Source organism: Cryptotermes secundus, unplaced genomic scaffold, assembly GCF_002891405.2.
Source record: "Cryptotermes secundus unplaced genomic scaffold, Csec_1.0 scaffold1522, whole genome shotgun sequence".
Lineage (NCBI taxonomy): Eukaryota > Metazoa > Arthropoda > Insecta > Blattodea > Kalotermitidae > Cryptotermes > Cryptotermes secundus.
Window position 1 is genome coordinate 133,796 of NW_019738369.1, and position 14,135 is coordinate 147,930.

The 14,135-nt window shown below is 40.1% G+C and overlaps 1 protein-coding gene across 1 annotated transcript in view; it reads right to left on the reverse strand.

The window, feature by feature from the left end:
* Nucleotides 1–2,355: 2,355 nt before the first annotated feature.
* LOC111871006 (probable cytochrome P450 49a1) overlaps nucleotides 2,356–14,135 on the reverse strand; it is a 25,781-nt gene continuing 14,001 nt past the window's right edge. Inside the window, exons 4-10 of the mRNA XM_023863715.2 lie at nucleotides 9,463–9,656; nucleotides 7,648–7,852; nucleotides 6,029–6,194; nucleotides 4,148–4,317; nucleotides 3,959–4,037; nucleotides 3,618–3,833; nucleotides 2,356–2,551 (exon numbers count right to left, since the gene is read on the reverse strand). Coding sequence (XP_023719483.2) covers nucleotides 2,441–2,551; nucleotides 3,618–3,833; nucleotides 3,959–4,037; nucleotides 4,148–4,317; nucleotides 6,029–6,194; nucleotides 7,648–7,852; nucleotides 9,463–9,656 — 1,141 coding nt within the window. The 3' untranslated portion in view covers nucleotides 2,356–2,440. The remainder of the gene's footprint in view (nucleotides 2,552–3,617; nucleotides 3,834–3,958; nucleotides 4,038–4,147; nucleotides 4,318–6,028; nucleotides 6,195–7,647; nucleotides 7,853–9,462; nucleotides 9,657–14,135) is intronic.

Genomic DNA, 14,135 nt, shown 5'->3' on the forward strand with positions numbered 1-14,135 from the left:
CTTTTTCCTGGTTTTTGTCAGTCTCTGAAGGCGAAGGCTGGGATAGTACCCCAGGCCACACTCACTTCCTTCATTTGTCACTATATTTTCCAGATATTGGCAGTGTTGTGAAAGAGCCCACAAGAGGAAAGACTCAGTTTCTATGCCCCACATTCAGCAATCTCAATGTTAAATTTCTAGCATTTCAGATTTTGCTCATTTCATTGTTTCAAATCCACTGGTCCCCAAAGAAACATGAAATGGGGGTATCACTGTTCATATTTAGTCCCTCTCTTGCATTATCGTTACTCATATCTTCAATTTAGCAGTGATTTATAACATTCCAAAAATACAATGTGCCTTCACTTAACCAGAGTTGTAAGTACTTATTTATATTTTATTGTGCATAATGTTTCTAAAGGTCTGTTGCATGAATAATGTTGGGAGTTCGAGTAAAAACAAGAGAACCTTTGCTACAAATGGTTATCTTGAAGTTATATCTCAATCCCTGATCACAGAGACTTATTCTTTTAATTCTATTGAACAATCTTTGGGCTGTATTGTCACATGTTCTGTTATCTAATAATAGGAACTTGTACAGATGTGCCATTTTTCTGCATGTGTTCTTAAGAAACTCAATATCTGAGTTCCATTGCAATGTAAACTATTAGTTGTACATTTCTTCAGAAATATTATAGAAGTGGCATCGCAATGACATGATTCTTTATCTCAGTGAATGCTGGTTTTAAGTACAGGGAAATATTTATGTTTAAAACTGTTAAACATTGAATGTGATTGGTGATGCAATGTTGAAAGGTCACATTAATTTTTGTAACTTTAAAATGTAATTAATGCTTAAGAATTTGTATTTATTTTGTATTTCAATATATTTTTGAGAACACTTGAATTGTTCTCTGAAGGATTATGATGACTTCTGATTCATTATACTGATACTATGTTGGACATCGTCCATTATGTGAGGTGTTTCACATATACAGTGCCCCAGCAGTTGGTTCTGCTTCTGTCTTTTGGTTACTGGTTCATATTTTTCTGACATTTTATTGTACTTTTTTTATTTTTGGCAGTTAGAAGTGTCTGATATTCATCTAGGATTTAACCGCTTTACCCGTCAGTATGACAGTATATTTTTGGCCATGCCATAGCTCAAGTGGTTAGTTGCTGGCTTCCCACTGCAGCAGCCTGAGTTCAAAGCTGGGTCTGGTCAAGTGGGATTTGTGGTGGACAAAGTGGCGCTGGGGCAGGTTTTCTCTGAGTACTTTGGTTTCTCCTGCCAATCTTCATTCCACCAAATTCTTCATCATAATCACCCAGGGCAGGTACAAAAGGCTAATCAGTGGCTGCCGTGCCAAGTGGACCCAACTATGCAAAATAAAAAAAAAATGACAGTATATAGTGACCAAAACTTTACAGAAGGAATAATGCTTGGATTGAGAGATTGAAGTTTACTCATGTAATTAAAGAAGAAATCATTGGGAATGAGGTTTCAAATTACACCAAAAAACTGCCACAATACATGCACTTTGCTTCAGCACCCATGGTTATCACACATATATGCGCAAGAGAACAAGGTAAATTTCATTATATGTATCTTTGGATGAGTTTGATTTGTTTCATTCTGGTCCGTCACGATAACAATTACAAATTATAAATCACTCCGTCCAATGTGACCTGTAAGTTTTTTACTACGTAAAAACTTAACACCCTTACCTGTTTCGGTCTCTGTGGACCAAACTGCTGTGTTTGTGAAACGTTCTATTCTGTGTACTGTGTGTTGTAACATATAAGTGTACATACTTTGCGTGTAAACAAATTATGTGATAGTGGTTTCCTATTTGTAGTGATGTTTGCCCTCTGAAGATGGTCCACAGAGACCGAAACATGTAAGGGTGTTAAGTTTTTACGTAGTAAAAAACTTACAGGTCACATTGGACGGAGTGATTTATAATTTGTATCTTTGGATGTTCTCTGTTAGATGTGTGGCAGATAGTGAAGAAACATAACAGTTATATTTATATATATAAAGTGGAACCTTGGTAATGCAAACTCATGTTAATCCAAACTGATGTATGAACCAACAAAAGAACAAATCAGCACCCCCAGAAATTAAAAATTTTACATATTATTTTACTTCCTTGCAGACAAAATAAATTCCTGAGAAAAATTATATGTGTGTTCAAGCACTTGACTGGCCGATTCAGTGCTCACTAATATGGACTGTGCACATGTGCCATTGAAGTAATGCAGTGCATGGCTGAAGAAGGTCAGAAACAAATAATTCATGCCTGAGATGAAAGTGGATTGTTCTGAAATTGAATTATTCTGTACCATGAACTGTATGGGTTATTAATGAGCCTCTTTCTTCACTCCTTCAGCATTGAAGTGAGGTGTTGATATTTCTGAATGGAAACATTAAATATTTGTATTTAATATAAAGCATGAATCACTCCCTCTCTATGAGCCGGAACCTTAAAGGACCATCTGGTGTGTACATGGGATGAATGCGATACTGCAATTTTTCATGATGGTACTCGATTCTGAATGTCTGGATCATCTGGGGGGAAAAGAATGCATAAATTAATACATAAATACTATAACCTTTGATTTTCCATAGAATTGATAGTGCATATTATTTCATTCATATTTTTGTACTTATTTAAATGAATATGAACTTCATAGTAGGGAAGTGAAAAATGTATGTCACAGAATGTAAATTTCATAACAAGAATTCAGTCATGTGATGTTTGCCACAGTTTCGTACCAGGCTGCTCATAGCCCCAATTCATTTCCCCAGTATTTGTACCTTTATTTTCCCACACAGCCATCTGAATGGTTATACCTTGAAGAAGCAGGCAGCAAGTTCCTCCAAAACTGCACCTATCTATGAAAACAAGCAGTGTCACGCTTGGAAGGCGCCTGACTCTTAAGAACCTCAAATCACGCAATAATTTTGTTGTTTAGTGGCATGAAGGTAGGCTTTTATGCACACATTTGTATTCTGTAAAAGCAAGAGATTTCTTGGCTAAAGGACTGACTGTTAGTTTCCCAAGAAGGACTATTCCACAGAGTTTGTTAATATCATAAAGAAAATTACATCTGTTGATTAATGAATGTCTGGTACAAACAAAACAAGTTAGGAAATTTATGTGTATCATAACAGTTCTAATACATTTTCCCTCTTGTTATCTCATAATAAACTCTCAAATTTACAGAACAAAAATGTATTGAGCATGAAGTCTGCATTTCATTTTCTCTTCAACTTTTGTATGAAACAATTTTTTGCTCAACAGATACTCTGATATGCAAAAGTTGCATGCAGAAACACATCTAAAGTATTCAGTATTGCTGTCTGATTTTATCCAGAATTGGAATGTGACAGTTAATTTAGCAAAACTCCACAATATATCTCATGAAAATCTCTTCACCATTTCTCCACTTCTTACAAACAGACAGAAGAGGCATGGAAAAACTAATAGCCTTTTTTAAGCATTTTATTGTATGCATGTCAAAAATACATAATTGAAAGGAAATAATAATTCATCCCTTTGTTTTGAAAAGCATCTGTGCACATCTGGTGTTAAAAGCTTGAGTCAGTATTCAAAAATAACATGAAGCCCAACCTTAGCAATTACTGTCTGAATCTCTAGATCTGCAAAGCGGCGTCCTAGACACATCCTTCGACCATAGCCAAAAGGAAGTGAAGCAAAGGGGTGATGGTTTTGTGCTTGCTTGTGCTCATTGCAGATTTTAAGCCATCTCTCTGGTAGGAATTGCTCAGGCTTTGGGAAGTAATGTTCCAGGTTGCTGATCACATAATGCTGGAATACCACCTGTGTCTGAAAGTCCATGTATCAGGAATTAGCTATGTATGATTTATATAAAATAACTGAAATTACGACAATGTGTAAAATTGTGTAAGATTTGAGGTTTTCACAGCGGTGACTATAAAGTGTAGTCTTACTCCCTTTGGTATTTGGTATCCTGCTATGACAGTATCTCTTGTCAGTAACCTTCCATTGCCAATTACAACTGGGTACATCCTGAAATGGAGAGATGTGCATTGATGGTATTAAGTGGAACTGGCTTGGTTGCTTGATGTTCCATTAATTGGAAATGTATTCTTGTGTTGGTAGCAGTGCTTTTAAAGTACCTTAGTGTCTCCTTAATGCATGCTTTGAGGTAATTTAGTTGTTCCAGGCGCTCAGCTGTTAGGGTTGTGTTGGGAGACGGCAGAATTGTCCGGATTTCATCATACAAGATTTCTTGCTTCTCTGGATGTTGTGACAGCTGGTATAAGATGGATGCCACTGCTGTGGACGTCTGTATGCACATAAAATGAAAAATATGTAATAATCATTGAATTATTTAGCCCTGCATGATTTTAAATTATGTACACATATTTATATATCCTTCAGTACTTGCAGTGTGTTACCAAGGCCAGCCTTAGGAAGGATGAAGGGTGGAGTGTACCACAAAATCAGTTATGATGCTGTAAATGCAGGACTGGAAAGAATATATTCCATTTTGTTTTTGAATAATGAAATAATTCTAGAATTAAAGCATAATGATAATTGGTATCTTAACCATTTGAAGTGAAAATTGCCACATATATCAATATAGACCATTTATTGACCCCTTTTATGCCAAATCAGTAAGCTTTCTGAACTTTAAGCTCCAAATCAAAACCTTGTGAACAAGCATTCTGGAACAAGAAGGTGTATTTTTTGTGCTCAATCTGAACTTCCTTACAGCCAAGCGGCAAAGATGAAGCCCCCAGCTTTGGAAATATTGGCAATGTGCTGCCTGGTGAGGGCTGTCACATCACAGGGGACTGGTGATAAGTGAGTATGGAGGAACGACAGGCCGCGCCATAGCTCGAGCAGTTAGTCGCTGGCTTCCCACCGCAGCAGCCCAGGTTTGTTCCCGGGTCTGGTCAAGTGGGATTTGTGGTGGACGAAGTGGCGCTGGGGAAGGTTTTCTCCAAGTACTTTGGTTTCCCCTGCCAATCTTCATTCCACTAATTGCTCCACAATCACCATTACCTATCATCTGGGGCTGGTACAGTAGGCCAGAAGTGGCCGCAGTACAAGGGACTTAGTCCCACCCCACTAGAAAATGGAGGGAGGAATAATGGAATGGTGGTTTTCAAAGGAAAACCTGCTCCAGTGTCCCTTTGTCCACCATTAATCTCACATGAAGTTAGCCATGATTGTACCCAAGGCTCAGCAGTGAGATGCCAGCCCATAAGCTATACCATTTCTTTGGCCACTCCATGTCTCAATCAGTTAGTTACTTGGATTTTTTCAGTTGACCTAACCCTTCCAGCTACACAACGGCCCTAGGATTGACCCAGACTCTTATCAGAAATGAGTACCAGGAATCTTCCTGGGGGTAAAGGCAGCCTGTGCATAAGGCTGACAACCTTACCACCATCTATGAGCTGACTGTTTGGAAGATTTGGAAGCCTTGACCTCTCACGCCCTTATGGGCCTTCACAGCCTGTTGCAAGGATAGCTTCACCTTATAGTAATACAATGAAAGTAAATATTTTATTTCTGTGAGACCTATGGAAGGAAGAACATTGACATAGAATGCTTGATAACACGGTGCTGATGGGAATATTTGAGACCTAAGGGAGAGAAAGTGGCAGGAGGATGGAGAAGACTGCACAGAGTTTCGTAATTTATACTGGATATTACTAGAAGGATTAAATCAAGTAGAATGAAATGGACAAAGCATATAGCATATATGAGAGAGCACAGAAGTCCATACAGAGTTACAGGAAAACCAGAAGGAAAGAGATAACTAGAAATACCTAGATGCAAATGGGGATGATGGTAAGATTGATCTCAGAGAAATAGGAAGATGTGGACTGGTTTCATATGGCTCAGGATAGGGACCAGTGGCGAGTTTTTATGACCATGGTAACAATCTTTCAGGTTCCATAACATTTTCTGAATTTCTTAAGTACGTCTCTGCTATTTGGAGTTCCTGAGGCTGTTGGTAGCCCTGTGTGTGTGTGGTATCTTACTGTGTCAATGCCCACAAGGAACATATCAATTGCTAGGATGCAGGCTGTCCTAGGATCAGGATCCAGAGCCAGTATTCTCTGCAGAAGGGATGAATCATTGTCTACGTGGACTGGTCCGCTTGACCGCAGACGTTCCAAGGCTGCATTGATGTGCTTCATGGACAGACTGTTCAGACAAACACACTATTAGCACAGACGTTATTTCTACCAGTAACTGTCTTTGTTTTGGAATACAGGTAAGAGCATATATATCCCTGGGAACCTTCTTTTTAATTCAAATGCAGGGGTTCATAATAAAAATTGTTATAAAAACCTATAATACACAAAACAAATATGAGTTGGAATATGCTATTCCTGTATAAAGTCTAAAAGCAGGGCAATGTCAGTAGTTTTTCAGAACGTTATTTCCATGTAAACCAACTGCAATACTAACCTGAGTTACAATAGATTCAGAATGGCAGCAATAAACTATATTGGTTCAGTTGATATTACAGTGTTGACTGTCATCAAAAAAAAAAGGTCCTTAAAACATTATTATTATTATTATTATTATAGTAAAGATCTCTACATATTTGCAGGCAGAGTGGTTTCTCTGAATCATATTTTACAAGCATGTACCAAACCTTTTACAGTGTTATTGGATTAGTGTTTTCATTAACTACAAATGTGTATACCTTGGCTAACTTTAATTTTCTTATGTAATAGGTTTTAATTTATTAGGCTTGTTATTAATTTTCTAGTTGCTAATAGTATTAGCAACATTCATACTAATTGATAAATTTATGTATATATATATATAAGTCTTCTTTAGATTTATGCTCACAGATTTATTTCTGTCATATTTGTATTTTGTTTTAATTATTTTTCTGTATATATACACGTGCTAACTTTGTAATTGGCCACTGTGCTGTTAAGTTATTGCACGTAAATAAACATGAATTGAATGAATGAATTGAATTATGCTATTTCTGTCAAGCTGTCGTTTCAGAACTTTTCATGGCATTCACAGCTTGCATAATGATTTCAAAGTGTCCCTCAAGAGCTGCAATGTGTAAGGGTGCAGCAGTGGGAGGGGTGTCTGAGGAAACAGTAGCTAGAAGTGGGAACTGTCAGATTTTTCTGTTGAATTTCCAGTGCACATTACGGTATGCAGATTACTGTCTGAAGATGGAGGCAGCGGTTTATACCCATCTGCCGGACTCTACAGTCTCGCATCCCAGAAGACAGTAATCTCTGTACTCACCGAAGTGAGAACCTCAACTCTGACATTTTCTTATTATTTTACAAACTGTCACCTGAGTGCTGGAGTGTCCTATCTCCACTTTGAACTGAAATGAGATAATTCATTTTTATGATTCACCATATTGTGTTGCATTATCACCACACATTTCCATGGGTTTACCTGACTTGCAGGTAAGAGATATCAGAATGTGTTTTGTTCTAAGTCACATTTGAACTGAAGTTTATTCCCTAACTTCACATCCAGTTTCCAGAAAATTGGTGTTGGTAGACACAGTACACTCCAGTGCTGAGATTATGAAATGTTGATTGCTTTTTTGTTGGTAAGATTTGAAGGGCAAAAATAAAACAATTTCAGTTTGAGTGTCAATTGTACTCACTTAGTGATTGTGTCGAGTGCGTTGATGTATTTCCTCCATGTAGGTGTGGTGAAGAGCTTCCATAAAGGAAACTTGAGCTCAAGGACGCCAACATTTGAAAAGAATGTTATGACGGCATCTATTAATTTCTGAGTGTCTGATGTGGAGGGTGAAACTTGTGCATCCATGCATCCCAGGCGTACGTCTAATGCCACCCGGGCAATAGCTAAATCAGGGGAAAAAAGGTAAAAAATATACTTACATCCATCCATATGTGCTATATGGAAGTTCCTTGAAGGGACAGGATCATGTATTTTATTGCTCCTGGATCTGTGCTCCTTATAGAAGTGGTCAGTGTTTCCGATGTTTAGGAGCTATATGCTGGGCCTGTGATTCCGAGACATAGACACAAATGCTGGCTTTATCTTCAGGGTTTATCCTAAGGATATAGGCAGCATGTGCTTCCGAAACATCTCAATTTGATGTCCTCACAGTGATGACTATATGGGCTGTAACCCTATGTAATTCGGACAGCGACCGACGTTTCGGACATATTGTCTTTATGTTCACAATCGAAGTACAAGCCAAGCAAGAAATCAGCAGAAGCAGACTGCTGTGTTCAATCTGCACGGCGTTACAACACACAAGACCATGCTCTTTGTATCTTCCTGAAGTTTAATATATGTTTTTTACATTTTGACTCTAAATAAGTCATATTTAAATTACAAAGACGTTAATTAGTGGCATATTATGAGTTTGTCAAGACACGTTCATCTAATCACTTGACTAGCGACACTGACAGAAACAAAAGATAATCGTACTTGCCATATGTCCATCTTCCTCACACCCTTTACTCTCATAATGGCCAGGACAGGTAAAGGTAAGAGGTAAATTTATAAAAAGTAACAAGTAAAAAAAAAAGTAAAAGTAAAAATGAAGGCCCATAGGGTTGTAAGACGTTGAGGCTCCCACATTATCTAGACATTTTAATTAATTAATTAATTAATTAAACACCAAGCCATGCAGAAGTATGGTAGAATGGAGTTGTAGCTCTATGTATTCTTATCCTCGGCTCAAGACGGAGCTGAGTGGTCAGCTTCACGTCCCGGTCGATTCACCCCAAGGAAAAATTCCCGGTACCCATTGTATTGGAGGTTGGATGGGTCCCACAGCCGGTCTGGATGCTATGGAGAAGGGAGAAATCTCCTACCCCTGCCAGGAATCGAACCCAAATTCGTAGGTCTTCCAACTCGTAATCTAGTGATTACATCGAATGAACTACCCCATGACCAATACAGGAGCTTTATAATTTCTTTTGGAATATGACGCCGTATAGTCCGATAGAAGATCAACTTTTCAGAGTCACGTATTGCTTCCATCTTCAGGGTAGAAGAGTAAGTCAACCAGGAAGCAAGCTTGTTCGGTGCCCTCTGAAGAGGAGACAGTACGTTCCTCCGAAACTCCGGTAAGATTCTACAAGACTTCAATGCGTCATATCCGACAAAATATTACTTCCTACTGTGGATGAAAATGTGGTTTTCCTCAGTCCCTCAAGACAAATTCCGGATAGAACTTCAGATTAGACAGTGGTTGCTTCTTTCCACATTTTCTCTAGTTTATTAGACAAAATATTCAATTTTTGTAATTCCTTTGCTGTGTTTTGTATTCTTGAAGATCTGGAGTTTTGTGTAATAAATACAGTTTTTCATGGGACACAAAAATAGTGTGTTTATGGACAATCATTCTGCCATTCGACGCTGTACGGCCTGAGCTAGTCAACGTCGTTGAGTAATTCTTAAATAAATTAAATGAAAAGGCGGTAAAGTTAATACTCACATTCTAATGACCATTTGTGAATCTCATTTAGAAAATCATCTGGCACTTCAAGGTCACTGTTCCTGATATCTCGGGCTCGTTTCACGAATGCCACTGCAGTCTCCTCGATCGGCCTTACATACAACTTGGCAGTTCTTGGCTGCAGCATTATCTGCTGCACTCTGGTACGAAATTTGTACCATTTCTCTCCATGCCTGTCAGAGAACATCACAAACACTGCACATATTTCGAAAAGTGTGAGTTCTTAAATTATTAAAATAATCCCTTTTTGCATGCAGGCTTTCGGTCATAGAACTACATATGTTTTACCCTTTAAAGCAGAATGGTAACTATATATACCACCTGCTTAAACATTGAGAAACTCTGCATTCTGGCCACCCTGTATTTATGTGTTTCGGTATGATTCTCAGAATAAATAGCGACCGTTTCCCTAGACAGCATTAACCGGTTGGGCTCTGTAGCGGAGACCTAATGTGTTTCCTGTGAGGTACGGACTGAATTGCTATATATTCTGCCCACACAGTGTATCTGTCTATTCCGTATGGTTCTCACAGTAAACAGCGACTGTTTCCCTAGACAGCATTAACCGGTTGGGCTCTGTAGCGGAGACGTAATGTGTTTCCTGTGAGGTACGGACTGAATTGCTATATATTCTGCCCACACAGTGTATCTGTATGTTCCGTATGGTTCTCACAATAAACAGCGACGGTTTCCCTAAGCAGCATTAACCGGTTGAGCGTCGTAGCGGAGACGCAATGTGTTTCCTGTGAGGTACGGACTGAATTGCTATATATTCGGCCCACGGAGTGTATCTATTGGGTTTCCATATGATTCTCAGCATAAACAGCGGCTATTTCCCTGAGCAAGAGTCAGGAAAGCAAATGCAGCTACTCGTATAGCCGGTGTAGAAAGCAAAATAAATATAAACTAAAATGAAGTTATTTTCAAAGGGAACTATACCGACCGAGTGGCCGCAGCTTGTCGGCGAAGTTAGTGCCAACTTTTGCGGATAGAGGATGTCACATGGTCAGCGCAACAATTCCCCACAGCCGTTAATCTTTTTTTTCTAGACCGGAATGGATAAGACACTTTACCTAAATCAGAGTGCAGTAGAGAGGCAAGTCCTGTACTGGAATCTCCAGGGGCAGAGAAGGAGAGGCAGACCAAGAACAACCTGGCGGAGAACTGTTGAAGAAGCGGCCCGAAAACAGGAGAGATGTGGCGAGAGGTCAAGGGCCTGACTGGGAACAGAGTCCGTTGGAGATTCTTCGTGGAAAACCTATGCTCCAAAATGGAGTAAAAGGAATTGAATCGAGATTGAAATTTCCCTAAGCAGCATTTACCGAGGTTGGGTTCTAGTTCCCCCAAATGCGAAGCGAAACCGCTACGTCATGAATATTTCACGTAGGTGAAAGAATGTCGTAGGGAAAGGTCAAACACACCTCAGAGCAGGCAGGTCTCGACATTTGGATGCTAATGCCATCTCTTCTTGCTTCACAAATCCTTTTTTTTTTTTTTTTTTTTTTTTTTTTTTNGACTCAGTACGCATACGTGTTTCTTCATCCAGACTAGGCGCACGAAATCTGGACGGATGAGAACTGTTACTGGGCGAAAGAGACAAAATGGCCTGTGGCTGTGCGCCATGTACCAGCTTCTGCCGTTACTCGTAAAAGTAAGCGGTAAAGCACGTGACGTAGTGACACGCTCAGATTTTGCGAGCAGATTCTACACACGGCATTACTGGGAGTAAGACGATGTGGTATCTTTTGTGTTGACACGAAATGTATACAGGTCGCTAGCGGAGAGAACTCCACTCGCGCTCCACGAGTTCTTTATACAAATTACATATACACGTAAGAGCTTGTGTTCTATCTTCTGGTGTATGACGCCGTGTAGTTTAGTAGATGTTTATCAACGTTTCGAAGGAATATACTGCTTCCATTTTCATACTCATAGAACAAGTCATGTAACAAGCAAGAAAAGTATGAAGATCGAGGCAAAACGATCCATCCGAAACGTTGGAAAACGTCCACCAGACTACACGGCGTCACATCCTAGAATGGAGTATTAATCGTAGTCACCGCTGTGAGAAATTAAAATCTCACAGGCTGTGTGTTTCTCCGTCAAAATCTGTTATTTCCGAAACTACCAAATGGATTTCGATGAAATTTGATTTTGTTGATATATATTAAAAGTTGTAATTTGTATTTGATTCTTATTCTTAAAGGTGAAGTGGGAATTTTATTTTGCAGGGAGCTCAAACCGAATTTCGTCGATTTTTACGCAAATGATCAATCTTAAATAAACGCATATGTCATATACAGAGAGGTCCAAAAAATGTACTCTCTTTGATAGTCAGTATCTTTGGAACAAAATGACATGTAGTTACAATTCTTGCGCGGGGAGAGAGAGAGAGTCATTGTATCTGTTCGAAATGACCACCATCAGCGGCTAAACAGCGTCGATGCCGCCGAACTGCTGAGCGAACTACGGCTGTCAGTGTGTCCGGTGTGATGGCTGCACACGACGCTTCGATGGTTTCTCGTAGCGCGTTCAGTGTATCTGGCTTTTGTCGATAAACTTTATCTTTCACGGTTCCCCATAGGTAGAAGTCGAGAGGTGTTAGGTCTGGAGACTGTGGTGGGTACTCAGTAGCACCTCTTCGACCTATCCATCGTCCAGGTAGAGTGACATCCAAGTACGCCCTGACACCTCGATGGTAGTGAGGTGGAGCACCATCTTGTTGTAGATAAAATCTCTCATCTCTAAACAGCTCTCGAATGGCAGGGAAAATCGATGTCTGAAGCATATCGATATACACCACAGCACTGGAAGCTGGACTTGTTACTATCCGTGGTCGTCCAGATCTTTGCTTATGTACATCATGAACAGTACCGTCGGCTTCAAATTTATCCCGAATACGGACAATTGTTCGACGTGTTGGTGGCTGAGTTCCAAACTAATTCTGCCATTGTTGTACCTCTTTAATGTTTTTGTACTTCCAGTACCACCTCAATACAGCCTTGCGTTGCTTAAAGAACAACCTTTCAGCCATTGTTACTGCTGTCTTCTGCTCGCAGCGCGCACGCGGCACGACACTTACGTGACTCGTGAGCTTCGCCATCTGTTGAGAAAACATTACACTACACAACCGCGCAAGAACTGTAACTACATGTCATTTTGTTCCAAAGATATTGACTATCAAAGAGTGACTACTTTTTTTGGACCCCCCTGTATTTTAGGTAAGAGTTTTGAATTCATAATTTGACGGAATCAGAAAGGAAACTACTACAATGGGTTGACCAAGTGGAAAGAATTGATAGAATAAGGATGCCAGAAGGGCTTCACCAAAAAAGGGGGGGGGGGGGTGTGGGGCAACCTGTAAGGAGAAGGTTTAGCAGGATGCTGGAAGGCATCAAGAAGAGAGGAAAGACATGGAAAGAAATCGTAAAGAAATACTGTAGTAGAAGAGAAAAACTGGAGACTACATCAATTGACCCATATAAAATGTAAACAATGTTAGAAGAAGAATACATAATGAGAATTGAGTAATGTTTGTCTTATCATCTGTGCATTGCATCAGCAGGAAATGTCTGCTACCCAGTGGGCAGGAAAAACGGTGGATTTTGAGGTGAAGGCCGACAGGTTACTTGAAGACGACAGCGCCAGTTGGTGGAACAGGAACAGAGCGACCTCGGCCTCCTCTTCCCGCGTATTGTACAATAAATTCGCTATACTTTCACAGATATCGCTGCAGTTAAAACTAATATCAATAAGAATACGCACGTCGCCCCATCTGTCATCAGCTTTCTCTAATACGGAGGTGCAGAGGGGACGATGATGACACAAGACAGCCAGAACCCACCCGGAACTTCACTGCGGAACGGATTCTGGGTTGTGACATTCTGTATGCCGTGTTGCCTTAGCTGTAACTGTCTAGACTCCAATCTGGAGGTTCATCGTTCGACTCTCATCAGGGACACAGCCTAACCCTGACAGTTTTTCGTGATTTTACTCAGTCTGTCCAGTGAAATGCTAGGATAGTACCTCTATAAGACCACGGACGTATCCATCAAACTCGCCAATTATCTGAACAGTCGACGCTGTACTTCAAGGGTGACCGAATTGGCGTATGATGTTTTCGGGAGCCGCAAACAGACGTGGATTGGATGGTGCAGGCAGAGCCCCTGAGAGGGGTCGGATGGAACCCGGAGCAGTCACAAACATGGGGGCCCCATTCCACTCCGAAATCCCTACCAATATACGAATATGTATTAAGAAAATGTAAAGTTGTCCCTGTGCTTAACTAATTAAGCACTACACCATGAAGGCGTATGGGGAAGTGGATGTATAGATCCACATTTTCTTGACCTCGAGACTAGTTGGAGGTGAGTGGTCAGCTTCACGCCCCGGCCACTTTACCCCCGGGGAAAGAGCCCCCGGTACCCATTGGATAGGAAGTTGGGCGGGCCCAGAACCGGTCTGGATGACGTGATGAAGAGAAAATTGTTTACCCTACCGGGACTCGAACTCTGACCTCTTGGACGTCCAGCCCGTAGCCAGCCGCTATACCGACTACGCTATCCCGGCTCACACGAATATATATATATATATATATATATATATATATATATATTTAATAAAAAATTTTTTAAAAGTTGTATTTTATATAA